Genomic DNA, 15,048 nt, shown 5'->3' on the forward strand with positions numbered 1-15,048 from the left:
ACGACAATGACATGTAAAAATGTCCTTTGAGATCAAACATTTCATTCTATTAAAATATGGAACGTCTCTGCTTTTCTGCACCAGGTATCAGATTCTATGAGGCCTTGAGACACTGAGGAGCTGCAACTTCCTGCAGTTGCTGTTAATGTTACTATAGTGCCCTCTAATGGTTGTCTACGTAAACATCAAGTAAGAACAAACTCGGAAGCAAGGAAAGTAAAGAAATGAAACTCTAACAAAGCAACTTTATTGCCGCTTCACTATCACAACCGCAGGATGCAACAAAGATTCGTCATGAATCAAAAAGATAAATTTATCTCCTTGGATGTTGTGCTCACGTGTGTGTGCAGAGAAAAGAGGATGGGGTTGGTGCTGCAGTTTGGTCCAAGTGTGATTTTCATAAGCCCACCTTTTCCATTGCACCTTTCCAGTGGAGGAAAATGCGGTGCTTTTGATACGTAACGATTGATGTTTATTGCTCCGGTCCACACAGGCCGAGCAGCACCTTCTGGTAGTCTCCCTTAGTGTGTTCCTGCAGAAACACAGCAGCTTAGAGGGGTTGCATGACTGTAAATCAGTAACGAGCTAGTTACAGGCCGTATGCTTCACTTACCATAATAGTGTTTTGCAGCGACTGTCCAAAGCTGGTCTTGTATTCAGAGCAGATCTTCTTCAGGTCAACCTCGCAGCGTGACACAATAATTCTGGTCACAATCTTCTCTTTGGCTCCTTTACTCTGTGCAGACAAGCACAAGTCAGCACTTACTTTAACTTGTACATTCTCTAAAGTTAACTACAGCAGCTGATGCAACACTGTTGTAAGATGATGATTTTGCCAACTTTGGATTCAGTGTTCCTGCAGCAAAATCGCACTTTCACAAGTAGACGTACTTCTTACATCTGTTTAAAAAAAAAAAAAACACAGTCTAGCCCTCAAAATAGCCACATTTCAACATGAGGAAAGACAGCAGCACTGTAACTACCTTCATGGCTTCATTCAGTCTTTTGGCAAAGTACAGCTGTTTGTTTTCAAAGCACTGAACTGGAACAGAAGAAAAACAGAAGAAATATCCACAATAATGCATCTTGTATTTGACAGATGATTTTCTTTTTGTAGGAGTGGAAGTAAAACAAGTGAATATTTACTTCAGATAACAATAGGGTCACTGTCAATTCAAAGTAACTACATGAGTTAATAATATGAATTACTGATAAAATGTATGCGTACCTAGTACCAGAAAGGACTTTTGCAAGTCTCCTTTAACTTCCTTCACAATGCTCTCCTGCATGTCGTAGGGGCTGTAACTCTTGTACCTCTGAAACACTGACAAGAGGAGGAAAATGATGAACTGACTGCTAATGGGTACATTTTATAAATCACTAAGGAGATAAAAATCAGGAGGTCTGTCTCACCTTTCTGCAGGTGGGCTACATTCCTCTCAGACATGATGGAGATCCAGGTCGCCACATCAGTTCCTTTTATTTTCACGCCGGCGTCATAGAGAGCCTGAGTTGAATCGACAAAACACCAATGAGCACAACAATACTTGGCACTTTCTGACATAAGAGCGGTGCTACTGAAGTATTATTATCCAAATGTGGAAACTTACTCTGGCATCTTCATCGATCTTTTCATAGTCTACAACAGCAGACGGCTCTGCTCTCTTGGTCTGCACAGATGTAAGACATGACTCAGGTCAGTTTGACTGTACAGGTGCAGTTACGTGAATCATAAAGACGAGTCTCACCTGCACGAGAGCCAAGAGCAGTTTAGCAAAGTTCCCAGAGGTGTCACCTGCCACGTCTTTGTCCAGTTCCTTCTTGAACACTGCGGGAAACAACACTTTAAGCATTTCGCTCTGTCTGCATAACCAGAGTAATCACATCGCTGTTGAATTCATGGTTCAAGGACTTTTGATGCCTGGGATGTTTTGGACTTACACTCCTTGTAGACCTTCTTGATCTCCACCAGCTCATCATTGGTGCGTGAGCACAAAATCTCAATCAGCGTTTCTTCATCTGTTCCTAAGCCCTGAAAGAGACTTTTATTACTTTTTATACAAGACACTTTAAGATATATACAATTAAAATGTAGATCACGGTGCAGCAAAAAGCAAGCTTTGTCATTTTCCCAGTAGAGGGCAGTGTAACCCTTCAGTCAAATCCACTGACACCGAGTTCAGATGATACCGTCTGTGTCCTTTACCTTGATAGAGCCTCTGATCTCTGAGGCATCGTACTGGGTCGTGCTCTTCATCAGTCCAAGGATCACTGTTTCCAGAGAGCCAGACAGCGCTCCCTTCAGGGCTGTGATCATGTCCTAAAAATACAGCAGCCGTACCTGAATGAACTTAAAGTGTCTCCTGGTGTTAGAGACACCATGTAATCAGAGCTGTGAAGAATTGGGGATTTTCTGTCAAGGTCTACTGTACCTTCTTTGCCCTCCTTTCGTATGCAAAAGCAATTTCTCTCCTTTGTGAGTATGTCCGCTTTGTTAGGACATCAATGATGGTCTGTTCATCCACTCCTAATGTTAGAGGGGAAAAAATTATAGTATGTATTGAGTGAGTGTGTGAGTGTGTGTGTGTGTGTGTGTGTGTGTGTGTGTGTGTGTGAGTGTGTGTGTGTGTGTGTAGGAGTAAAATTAGGAGGAATATGATGTAAAAACTAAATTACCAGCCAAAAGTGATGCATGATGTAAGTGGAGGAAAGTACATTTAAAGTACAGCGTCTATACTGCAGTTTTTACTTCACTACATTAAAGTAGGTACTAGTTACTCTGCAGACTCGGATAAATACAAATTAATTATAATGTATTATTTTAGATTAAACAGACCAGACGCATATCAATACAACCCTATTCCAAAAAAGTTGGGATGCTGTGAGCCCATGTAGAAACATCCTTTATACAATCATGTTTTCACGAAGTGGTGAACCTCGCTCCATCCTCACTTGTGAACGACTGAGCCTTTCCAGGATGCCCCTTTCATACCAAATCATGACCTTATCACCTGTTACCAATGAACCTGTTTACCTGTGGAATGCAACAGGTGTTTTTAGAGCATTCCACATGTTTCCCAGTCTTTAGTTGCTCCTGTTCAACTTGTTTGAAACCAGTTGCTGCATCAAATTCAGACTGTGCAAATATTTACAAAAATCAATGAAGTTGATGAGATGAAACATTTAACACGTTGTCTTTGTACTGTTTTCAATTGAGTACATGTCAAAAAGGACGAGCAAGTGATCACATTCTGTTTTATTTATGTTTTACATGGTGTCCCATCTTTTTTGAAATCAGGGTAGTAGCTCAAATTAGCCTCATCTTTACTCACCACGTTTACTTTCTACCCTGTTGTACGACTGCATTTACTCAAGTAAAACATCTGAATACTTCCCATCCGACAGGCTTTTTTGGGCTGATAAAATTTTAATTCTGGCTGTATATTAATAAAGTATACAAACTAACACACTCTTCAAAAGGATGACACATATTTGGTTGTGACAAACATTTTGGCTGATTCATATGTGATAAGTCTTATTGTCTTTAACCTTTGGTGGCAAAGAAAGTGTATGAATTTGTTGAAGACGGTGATATTCAACTTTTCCATGAAGAATTTGAGCAGTGAGATATTCTGACTCTTATTTAGCAGTGTGAGCTGAAATTGTAAATGGTGAGGGCCTACAAATGCCATAGTAGGTTTGGGGTTGTTTGAACATACAATATGGAATTGTTTACATGTTTCATGTTTAATAAGTAGTGAAGTGTGGGCTATTTTGAAGAATTAACTCAAATGTAAGAATGCCCGGAAGCAAACTGAGCTTGCTTTAACACATGATGGTGGTCACAAGGTATTTTCCCCCTCATTCCTGTAATTATTAAAGACACATCACTCCACACAGGACATATTCTTCATAAAAACAAAACGTTGGGCTGCTGAAGAGTTAGCGCCCAGACTATTGCCAACAGCTCTCAGTCAGCGGCCAGAACAGAGCTCTGCCAGCGCTGAGGTTAGAAAAGCTGGCTGCATGTCATATGGTCAAATCATTTTAAGCCAGGACGCTGACTCACAAATACCAGCTTCTCTTCTCGAGAGAGCAGTTGCAGAACCAAGCGCTGATTATTTCCTGAACAAAATGTACAGTGCTGTGTCTTGCCTTTGGTTTTGATAGCAGTCTCTATTCTGGCAGCATCCCTGTCAGGGTCGAAGTCCACGGCAGGTACCACAGTGGGGAAAGTGGGTTCAAAGGACTGAGGATTCAAAGCAAATTAAGAGTGAGAGATAAACCTGACGTCATATTAAAATAAACAGTAGACAGTGTACATGATTTGCTGTATGAGAAAGTATGACGTTACCCCAACGTTGATAGACAGCTGCCCCAGAAACTCTGATACCATTGCCATTTTGACTGTCCTGGAAAAGGCGACAAAACCGTCAACAACCCTGTAATCACATCTCATTGTAATCCAATCACTGACTTGTCTGAGCTGAACCATGCCAGGGGTTGTGTTTGTTGTGTCTCAAGATATAATCACTTGAGCCAACAAGGAGATGTCTTCCACACAGAAACTTGTGTGTGTTCATTTGTCTTCACTGTGCTTTCATACTCACATTCAGAGCAGTTTTTAGTAAAATGGTTATACTGACAATCCGCTAACTCTTTCAAATGCTCACACACATCCTCAGCTGCAACCCCAAAGAGACACACCCTGGAAAATGCTACTGTGCTGCAATCTGCTATGACAACAGAGCACGTTCACATGCACTAAGAAAGCGGGTTAGAGAGTTCACAGTGGAGAGCAGGAATTCATTCAAGCAAAAGTCAAGCAAAGGAACGTGTTTGAGCAAACTGGATGGTGAACGGTCATCAGCGTGAAGTTCATCACAATTACAAATTCCAGTTAGTCCACATTAAAAAGTAGAATGACTGAACTTACCTTGGTTGTTAAAGTTGAGATGATGCAGAGATTTGTCCAGGCAGTGTTCAAGTAAAATGGGTGTGGAGGTTTAACTTTGCTGGCACAGAAGGCGGCTTCCCCTTTCACCTCCCCCAACTCACAGTCCCTCCCCTTTCCATGCACTCACGACTCCACCCTGTTCCACAAGAAGCCACTGGAAGCTCAGGCAAGGCGGTTCGAAGTTTTAAAGCTTTGTTGAAAAGTTTTCCCACACACATGCTTGCACACACACACTTCAAAGTCAATGGAGCTCTGTGGCTTCAGGGGATTTCTATGACTTTGTCTACAGTCCAGGTAATAAACAGTTCCATGGTGCATTACAAACACTAATCATACTCCCTTATGAATACTTGGAAAGTTTATTGTTGGTCTGTTTTCAGAAAGCTTTACTATTGACAACATATACAAAAACACCTCTGAACAAAATAAAGACTGACGGATTCTAGTCTGTAAAAAGTGCTTCAGCATTCACATTTATATGTAAGACCAGAATGTATGAAACCACATTGACATGAATGACGTTGGCAGTGCTTTACTCTCCTCTCCTCAGCATCAATGACATGATATAAAGTCTTTTTTTAAATGGACTTCTGAACTAGCTTTTTAATATACTTGTTTCTCCTGGCGGCACGTTTATTTTTCTTCTTCTTCTTCGTGTTGCCTCCTACATTTACGTTGTCCTTTGACTTCCCAGCTCCATGGCTGTTGGGCTGCGATGACCCATCTTTTGTTATCTGGTAGGATAAAAGGTAAAAAAGGTTGCATCTTTAAATAACTGGGGCTGAATTCAAGCTGCAGCATATATTATACCTGCAAACAATATTTTTCATTGTGAGAAGTACAAACATCAGTGGCAAATGTTTACAAACGACAGATGAAAACTTGTTTTCCTTTACAGTTTCCCAAGTTAAAAGATGTTTTAAAGTCATTGCTATGTGGAATTTCAGACAGGCATCCAACGAATGTCTCAGGGTCTACACCAACAAAGCCTGCTGAGCTGTTGTTGTGTTGTTGATATTGCTATGCTATTGTTCCTGCTGTTTGGCTGGTAAATTATACAGCAGCGTGCTGGTTCAGCCTGTCTGATAAGAAAATGGCCACAGGCTTTGCACTCGCCACAAATTAGTGGGAGACTGTTTCATTTATCTTGGCTTTTAGAGAATTTCTGCGACCTCCATTGCTATTAGAATTTTTCACAGTGTCATCTATCAATGCATAAACTATGCTGACATGAGTGAAGTACACACCTTCAGTGGGAAGGTACAGGGGACACGGCCGTGTTTCTGGTGGAAGGGCAGGACCACAGCTGGATCGACAGGTATCCAGGGCACGAGGCTGGAGGCTGGGGGCTGTGGGACAGAGCTGTGGACCTGCTGCAGGTTGTATGCCCCCCGACTCATTTTCCCATTAGCCGCTTTTAAAAAGGTCACAAACGGTTCCCCTGCCTTGTGCGCAATCAGGTAATGTCCTTCCTCTAGCCTACAAAACCAAATCAAGTCATCGAGGGTGTGTTCAAGTCAAGAAAGCAAACACTGAAACATGCTGAAGCATTCTGAGGGGTGTCTTGCTTCCAGACAAATGACTGGAATGTAACCCTAACCCTTAAGAAAGCAGAGGGTGACACATCTATTGTGTGTTGTTGAGTAATCGACTGTGCAACCCTCCAACACAAACATGAAGGCAAACCAACGTCACATTTTTAGCCCGAGGCTGTCAGGCCTGACTGTACAGCGATTTCATCATGTTCAACAGACTGTGACAACAGATGTGCACGGACAACTCATCTGCAGATGCTGTCCGAATAAACAAAGACAAGGACCTAACTCTTCATAACCATATGGATTTTTACAGTTTTTACACATACGACATAAACACTGTTGCACTAAATCAAAAAATGTGAAGCCAGCCCAGACCAACATTTTTTCTGCAAAATGGTTTTATTGTAAACAGTCTTAGAAAATACATTTGCAAAATGAGAGGACTAGATCCTACTGAGAGCTCAACACTAATAATCTACACACAAAACCAAGACAATGTTCTCAACAACTTACCCAGTCAGCTTCTTCAGGAGGTGGTGCAGTATATTCAGTGACTTGGACGGCCTGTGGAAGGAAAAGAGACATCATCAGGTTACAGCTTGTCTTCCTTGGCAGGGATCTAAATTTCAACACTACTGATGACAAAACTATAGGGGATGATGGCCAGCACTGATGAAAAGGCTCAGATTATTGATAAACTAACTGAATCTCTAGATGCCAACCTCTTAAGTAACATAATCATACAGGGGCGTTTAGGTTAATCCTAATCATCTGCACACATTTGTTGTATCGACTCACTTGAACCCACAGGAGACGTTCTGCTTCCAGTCGTCAGGCAGCTTTCTCAGCAGAGCTACTTTTGATGTGTGAGCATTGATGTGAGCTACGGAGACAGAAAGGGATGGTGAGAGATACACTGAGAGACGAACAGGAGCTAACGAGCGTGCACATCAAGAGCTTCTCTTCATCATCAATGCCATTCTGAGTGCTTATAAAGTAATTAGTCTGTGATGATTTGCCAGCATTGTTACAAGCTTGAGTGGGCGGTAAGAAATGCGTGTTGGTCCCGTTTCCTGCCTCCCACTGCAGCTTGTAATGCCTGCTTATTTCAACAGTGCCTTCCTACAATTATGGGCTGCTATAGATTCTGCAACCACAGCCATAAATACACAACTGGGGGGATGGCACATGATGAATCATGTGATGAACTACAAACCAGTCAGCAATGAAGTCTGTTGCATAATGACATTAAGTGGGAGACATTTATCCTATGTTGAATAAAGCTTGATTGTTTTCTCACTGGCTCTTCCTTTTCCTGTGCTACTCTTAGTAACTGAAGACACTACAAAATCTAATACTTTTGAACTGAAACAGTCTCTTTAAACACAATCTAGGGTCTCACATGCCTGATGTAAGCTTACATCCACTTTTTGGCAAAGCTGTTTATAGCAGTGAAACTGATCATAAGGAACCAAGCTTGTTCTACTGACAGTTACCCTGATGACTCTGTCCAGTATGTCAACTATGCTAACAGACTGGAAAGGGTGTAATTTCAATACTCTTTTGTTGTCTACATTAGACAGAAACATTAGACTGGGTACATAACAGAGTACATTTCCAGCAACACAAGTCAACAAATCAATGAACCTTGTATAGAAAAAGCCTGGTGTCCCTCCCTCAGTCCTGAGCGCATGTAAGTGGACAATATAATTTAAGGGAATTTAACTCGAGATCAAAACAACATTTAGCTGAGCTCGGCACACTGAATTCTTTGTAATTCCCCACAATCAAGTGTGGCTGTAGTTATGGCAACGAAGTAAACTGAATGACTACACAGTCACAGGAGGATGGTGAGTCATCTGAAGACTATTCCATTGGTTTGTGGGAGGATTTGCCATGTGGCCTCTACTAAACCCTCAGATGGAAGGAGAAGAGAAAATGTTCTTTTTTTGTCCACATAAATGTTAGCTTGACTATTTCCTTGGCAATTAAGTTGAAAAATGAGATATAACGGGATATTCCTCATTATACTAGAACTGAGAATTGGGGAACATTTCTGTCTTGATTTTCACTGAATTTAAAAGGGTTGAAGGTAAAAGTGAGAATGGTTTTTACCTGTGTAGGATACAGTGCTGGAGTGGAGCAATGTCTCAGTCCACAGCTGGCAAGCCTCACTGCTGGTTAGACACTCAACGCCGTAATTCAACTGGTACTCCAGCTTGGGTAAGACGTGCACTGGCACATACTGTTGGGGCAGAAAACAAAGAGCAGAAATAGGACTGTTCCATGCACTAATTTGTGAAATGAAACTACGAAGTTACGGAGGAGTGTACAGCTTAAAATACCTGGTTTTGGATGCCGTCTACTCTCCTGGTGTGGGTCAGTGACACAGAGCTGCGCACCATCAGCAGTAAATCCTGCAGGCTGTAGAGCTTGTACAGCAAGTTGCCTTCCTCTGGGGCCTCATAATCTTGTTCATCTTCCACACCGGCCTGCAGGTCTTGTGACAGTATTTCTGTGTGGGGGGTGGGAGACAATAATGTAACGCATACTAATTAAGAACATGGATACAACTTAAAATCACAAAAGAAAGATCTACTTGATGCTTACTTTTGCGCTCTGTAGTAGTGATGTTGACCACTGGTGCAGATTCATGAGGAGCAGCCCAGGTCTCTCCATCCTGGTTCTGGTTTCTCTCTAAATATGAGGACACGCAAGGCTTAACCAGAGATATCGGATGGGACTGAGCGGAGGGTCCCATACAACGGGTGGGTGGGTTGTTCTCCGGGGATATGGTGGAGCACTTGGCTGTGTCATTGGCAGAGTTGAACATGGCTGTCTGCATGCACAGGATCTCACTCAGCTGGTCTCCAGATACCTTTACTCTTTTGGATTGCCGCTTTTGCCTTTTAGCTTTTTGAGGGGAGGCTGACTCTGAACTTACAGACACAGACTCAGAGACGGGGGTAGTTGTGGGGTCTGCAGAGCATGATGTGGTGTTAGGCTTAGATGGTGTGGAGTCATCAATGACCAGCTTCTCGTCGTCTGAGTCTCCTGTAAAAGTTCGATCTTCATCACTTTCTTGAACAGAATCCAGTTTCCTTTTTTCAGACTTTGGTAGAATGGTCTCACTCACACCTGGCTGCGTTGTCTCCTTTGTTATGGGATCATCCATATCTGTCAATGAGGTGTTCATGTCTTCTGAACTGCTGCTTGTGTTTACAAGATGTTCAACGGACCTTTTAGCCTTACTGACAGGTTGGCAACTTGTAGCTTTTTCACTTTTAACACATGCATCCTGCTCTTTCTGTACCTTCTGCATCTCGGTGGTTTTACTGGGTGTCTTCTCTCCGAATGTCTCCAGGTCAGTGAGGTCCACCTCAAAGTCAATACCACTGTTTTCAAAACACACTAAATTTCTTTGGGTGCTCTCCTGATTTAGACACAGAAAAAAGGATCATTGGTCTGATGAAATAAGACCACATACATGACAATGTACATACATGCATCAACATACCTGTGAGATTTGCTGCTCTTTCGTAGGAAGCTCTGTCATGACATGGAACACATTTTTACTTCCATTCTTCTTAATGGAAAGCTTCAAACTCTCCTCATGGTAGATATGGCTCCTTTCTCTCACTGTCATTTCAGTCTTTGGAAGGGGTGAGTCTATGTACACAGTTTTCTTCTGACTACTGCCTGTAAATAAGACATATGAAATACAGAAGGTGTAAAACAGTGCCACAGTGAGGCCATTCAATGTCATTACACACTGACTGAGCTCAGATTTTGTGAGTGGTAGAGGCAGTATTTCTTTAACAAAAGAATGATTAAAAATGTTTCAACCCCCAAATAATAGAGTGAGATGACTATTCGGCAAAATCCTTTACAGTTTACAGTGAATGTAATGACCTTGTGCCATATATTCTAAATTTCATGCAAATTATAAAAAACTTTGAAACATGTCGTAGTCCAGTAACAATCTACAGCATAAAGCTTTTTCCCTTTGTAAATTGTATTTAGCAAGCTTGAGTCAGATGGGTACAAACCCAATAGAATAGAGGAGACAATAATATTAAACTCCTAGTGTAGGCTTCTGTTTTTGCAAACTTGTAAACACACTCCCATCTCCATTACTCTTTGGTATTAATGGAGCCAGGTAGTTCACTGAGGTCATTATTACATCTCTGGTAAATTTAAATACTTTTTGTAAGTTTCTTAGTAGTTAAGATAAAATTTAAAAAATTGTAAGTACATCATTCAGAATCCAAAAGACTTGAATTCTAACATTTGGCCTTAATGGGATAAAAAAGGATGTTTATTTGGGGGCGTGCTTGTCATGATTTGACAGCTGAAAGTGAACAGCAACAAAAGGACGATAGAGAAAAAACAGACAGGGGGAACAGGCATGTGTTGTATTTAAGAATTGCTACATGTTAGATGTGAAGCCCAATTTCACCTTAATCAAACCAACTTATCCAACCCTATCAGCCCAAGTGGCTGAAGGACGATGCTGTACCTTTTCCTGTGTTTAGTTTGACCCAAACAGGCACTTCCCATTGCTCTCCAAAGTCAGGGCCATGGTTGTCTAACAGCCTGACCAGCGCAGCTCGAGTCAGACACACGTGAGGCTCATAACGGGCACACAGGTTCTCTGCATTATTATCACTGCTGATTGTCTGTAGAGAAAAACAAGACTATGTCACACTACAACAATATGCTGCATCAGTCAAACAAACACATGTAGCTACACAACTGTCTGCAATAAGTTGCACTTTGACAGTACAGTGTGTGACCTGGCATCTTTCAGAAACACAATTAGTACTGCTTGTGCTGAGCAAGACATGAACACCCTCTGGTGTCTTTTGTGAAAACTGCAAGAGCTAAAATGGAGTTACAATAGACCTGCGGTCATGAATCCCATTCTAGCAGTAAAACATCTTTGTGACTTACTTTATTGGAGTAATTAAAAAAGCGAGACAATTGCTTACAGCGTGCATGTCCTTAGCTTTTTTAGCTGGAGGATTCTCTGATGAAACACTCTGATAATCCGATGCAAGCTGTGCGTCAGCAGGCACTATCTTGTGGTCTGTAATATCCACATTGCCCTGGAGAAATAAAGGGTACAAATATGGAACTAGAGGAGGTGAATCAACACCAAAAGGCTGATTCTGCAATTCAACACTTCAAGATGAAAGATTGAAAAGAAAAGTGGACAATGGCATTTTTAACTACTGAAGTACATGAAGTGATAATCCTACACTTTTGGGACTAAAACACCCACTTTAAAAGTACATTACCATGATTAGCAGCTGTTTTTCGAAGGTCAGCGTCAGCCCTGGGTTGAATGTTCCCCCTGTTAAACTAGTCATCTCATGGATCTGGTAAAGCTGAGGAAATGTCTTAATGCACTCCAAACAGCCCCTGAGGACATCCTGAAAAAGAAATTAGGGCTGTGTTTTAAAACGATTGAACACACATCTCACAGAGCTGATGACAGGAGCAAACCACATATCAGTACCTCTGAATATTGCATAGCTCCTTGTGATATGAATTTGTAGTCGTCTGCACATATTTTGGCCACATCTTGCAGGTACCTCATGAACTGCATCACTTCATTGTTGACGCGTGCTGTTAATCTCTGAAATATTAGAGCAGATTATATGAAGAAGCCAGGCAAAAGGGACTGGCAGGATTAAAATACCATTAAGGAAAAAATGTTGGTACCTCTGGCGGTTCCCTTGTTTTCTTCATCAAAAAGTCAAGATATGTCTTCTGCTCTTTGCTGGACAGGCTTGATACACAGAGGAAGGGCAGTCTGGGTTCAGGATAAGCGGCATCCGCCTCATTCTCAGCCTGCTTGAGGTCTACTCTTGATTTTTTAGCACCCTTACATTCTTCTACAGCATTGTCTGCACACGGATCATCGCTATCACAGCTGTCCCAACGGGACTCTTCCTTACTGATGCAACTGTTGTCTTTAAACTCTGCCTCTTCTTCTGTGGAGAGAGAGCAGGAGGCTTTCTCAGTCCCAACATCACACTCCTGTTTTATGTTCGCTTTCTCTACAGGACTTTGGGAAGGACAAAAAAAAAAAAAAAAAAAAAAAAAAAAAGGAAGGAGAAAAGAACATGTCAGATAAACACTCGCTAGCTGACCTTAAAAAACACAGTAAAAATGCACATGCATTACATATCACATTAATTTATTGAAATACCTTTGTAGAAAGGCCCACAGTTCTCTGATATTAGGTGCAAGGGAATATTTGTCATAGAGATCTCTGGTGAAGAAAGGAGCGTCAGGGACAGGAGGGTCCTCCCTTAAATTAAAAGGATAAAAAACATATGGTATTAGAGGGCCTGTGCTCTGCTCTGCTCTGCTTTTGTACTCAGACAGATTTGCATTTCTTCTGACATGCAAGAGAGACAAACTTAGAATGTGCACACGACAAGTGACGTTTACTCTATGCAGTGGATGACTCAGGTATAGTGTAATTCTTTATTGTTTTCAAAAATGTACTACCTCTGAGTTAATGTCCACATAAAAAGCAATCAATTTGACATGAAATGCATCTTAAGAAGACGGGAACTCCATTTCAAAGGTTTGCTATAAAAAACTCTAAAATCCATGCTTTCTTTTATAAATATTAGAGCTACGACAACATCAACAATTTTCCAGAAGAAATAATAAACACCCAATAGATATAAAATCATCCAGCTGTAAAGAATTAATAATGTGAGTATTATATAATAGTGTATTACATTATATCACAACATATATCAGACCATTGTTTATATTATTATGTCTGACCTATCAGGTATAAATGTTTATCATTTTATAAACCAAACACACATTCCCTGAATGGCATATTATTACAAATAAAGTCAAATAAATAAACCGTACTGTACACACACTCATTTTATACTGGATGAGCATCCAGCAAGCAACAGCTGAGGGTGGGAGACACATAAACGCCAATTAAACGATATTTGGTGATACAACTATTTCCTTTTAAACAGTTGGCCTATAATAGATTATGTAACATCCTAGTTATAGCTTGAAAATGTTATGATATTAATGTTTCAATACATTGTTTTTGACATGTGATTTGAAATTACTTTAACTTCAGCTAACACAAGTTTAGTGTACTATGCATACTGTTTGTTTGGTCCGAAAATTTAACAAAAAATGCAAGTACAGCTAAGTTTTCATATCGTTATCGGTAAAAAGGGAGAAACTGTTCACAGCCAACCATCAAGTCAGAAACACGCACAACTTCCCTTTTGAATCTTTAACATACAAGCTAAGACTAACGTTACGTCGTCATCGTTAACTTGTGAAAACTAACAGTAACGTTGTTGTTTAGCTCGTCCGAATAAGATATGTACATGGACTAGCTAAACATGCTATAAAAGCATTTTCAAAACTGCTAAACATTTCCTTCGATGCAACAGAGCTCTGTGTGGCTAACTTATCGTTAACTTGTCTTGTTAAAGCAGATTGACTCAGCTAATGGTAGCCTCGTGCAGTTCGCTCTTTTAATCTTTTCCAGTACGTAGTCGTGTATTAAATGTCACAACAAACGCTGTCAAATAACAGGTACGAAAACAGTAATATAATGGTAATGACTGTCCGGTTAAAGCTCACTTTAATTATAAAAACGTAGCTAACGTTCGCTTAGCATAGCTAAGTTAGCTGTCAATCACAAAACAACTCGGGCGCAGTGAGCTAACTAGCTTGTTGCAGCTAGCTCAAAGTTCACGTAGCTAGGTTAGTTAACTTAGCCGATTTCTATGAACTGTGGCTAAATCGACCACTGTCTACCACGTTCAGCCAAAGTTTACACTTAAAACTTTACTTACCATACTGGCTCCATTGCTGTCACAATCTAGCAGTCCGCACCAGTGACAACATTACGTTAAAGCTACTGTAAATAAGACAGTTAGCATTAGCAGACAAACGTTTGACCGGCGACATTCTTCGTCTGGTGAAATTATCTTGTCATTAAAGCACCTTGTGCACGTTACTGCCCCCCACCGGACATTAACTGTAGTCGATCTGCCAGTTTACTTCGTATTCCAGTGTAGGTCTATGAAAGAGTAAATCTGTAGATGTGATTCTCAGCTCCAGTGCAGGCACTTTCCGGGCAGACCTACCTGGATCTCTTGTATTTTCGACCCATAATGATGTTCATATCCACATCTGATCAGGCATTAACCTCAGGATACCTGCTCTGTTGTTTTGGTGAGTTATATTTGAAAATCTTATTAAAATATAATGCCTCAGAAACAGCATTATGAGCATTATTTGGACACAAATAGTTTGAAAACTCCCATTGGTCCTGCTTTAAATGGCAAGAATTATTTTTCATTTGCATTAGGCTAATGATGAAATAATGATACTTTTGCAAATATGTTTGAAGCTGGTACAGCTGATAGGTAAATATGAAAAAAAAAAAAAAAAATCAAAAGTTCATAGCACTTCATCACATTGGCCAAGGTACTACATTGGAAAATGAGGTGAAACATTAATATTCCTTGTGGGTAAATTGAG

The 15,048-nt window shown here is 40.8% G+C and overlaps 2 protein-coding genes across 3 annotated transcripts; both read right to left on the reverse strand.

Annotated features, from left to right (window-relative positions):
* Window positions 1-218: 218 nt before the first annotated feature.
* LOC143322114 (annexin A2-like) lies at window positions 219-5,113 on the reverse strand. Its single transcript, XM_076733041.1, has 13 exons — window positions 4,937-5,113; window positions 4,355-4,412; window positions 4,156-4,249; window positions 2,433-2,527; window positions 2,207-2,320; window positions 1,942-2,032; window positions 1,749-1,828; window positions 1,611-1,670; window positions 1,414-1,507; window positions 1,229-1,324; window positions 984-1,042; window positions 614-736; window positions 219-532 (listed from the first exon to the last, which is right to left on the reverse strand). Exons 2-13 carry the CDS (start codon window positions 4,400-4,402, stop codon window positions 473-475), a joined length of 1,014 nt encoding a protein of 337 aa, XP_076589156.1. The 5' UTR covers window positions 4,403-4,412; window positions 4,937-5,113; the 3' UTR covers window positions 219-472.
* Window positions 5,114-5,294: 181 nt separating this feature from the next.
* On the reverse strand, window positions 5,295-14,495 carry ice2 (interactor of little elongator complex ELL subunit 2). Of its 2 annotated transcripts, none has more exons than XM_076733949.1 (15): window positions 14,358-14,495; window positions 12,713-12,814; window positions 12,223-12,568; window positions 12,017-12,136; window positions 11,796-11,930; window positions 11,487-11,603; window positions 11,015-11,174; window positions 10,013-10,194; window positions 9,106-9,928; window positions 8,841-9,010; window positions 8,611-8,740; window positions 7,294-7,378; window positions 7,009-7,059; window positions 6,205-6,436; window positions 5,295-5,691 (listed from the first exon to the last, which is right to left on the reverse strand). In XM_076733949.1, exons 1-15 carry the CDS (start codon window positions 14,369-14,371, stop codon window positions 5,536-5,538), a joined length of 2,823 nt encoding a protein of 940 aa, XP_076590064.1. In that variant the 5' UTR covers window positions 14,372-14,495; the 3' UTR covers window positions 5,295-5,535. The 2 variants fall into 2 exon arrangements, with proteins under 2 accessions (XP_076590064.1, XP_076590065.1); XM_076733950.1 differs by having other exon boundaries at window positions 12,223-12,494; window positions 14,358-14,484.
* Window positions 14,496-15,048: the final 553 nt, after the last annotated feature.

The sequence above is a fragment of the Chaetodon auriga genome, chromosome 6 (genome assembly GCF_051107435.1).
Source record: "Chaetodon auriga isolate fChaAug3 chromosome 6, fChaAug3.hap1, whole genome shotgun sequence".
NCBI classification, from domain to species: domain Eukaryota; kingdom Metazoa; phylum Chordata; class Actinopteri; order Chaetodontiformes; family Chaetodontidae; genus Chaetodon; species Chaetodon auriga.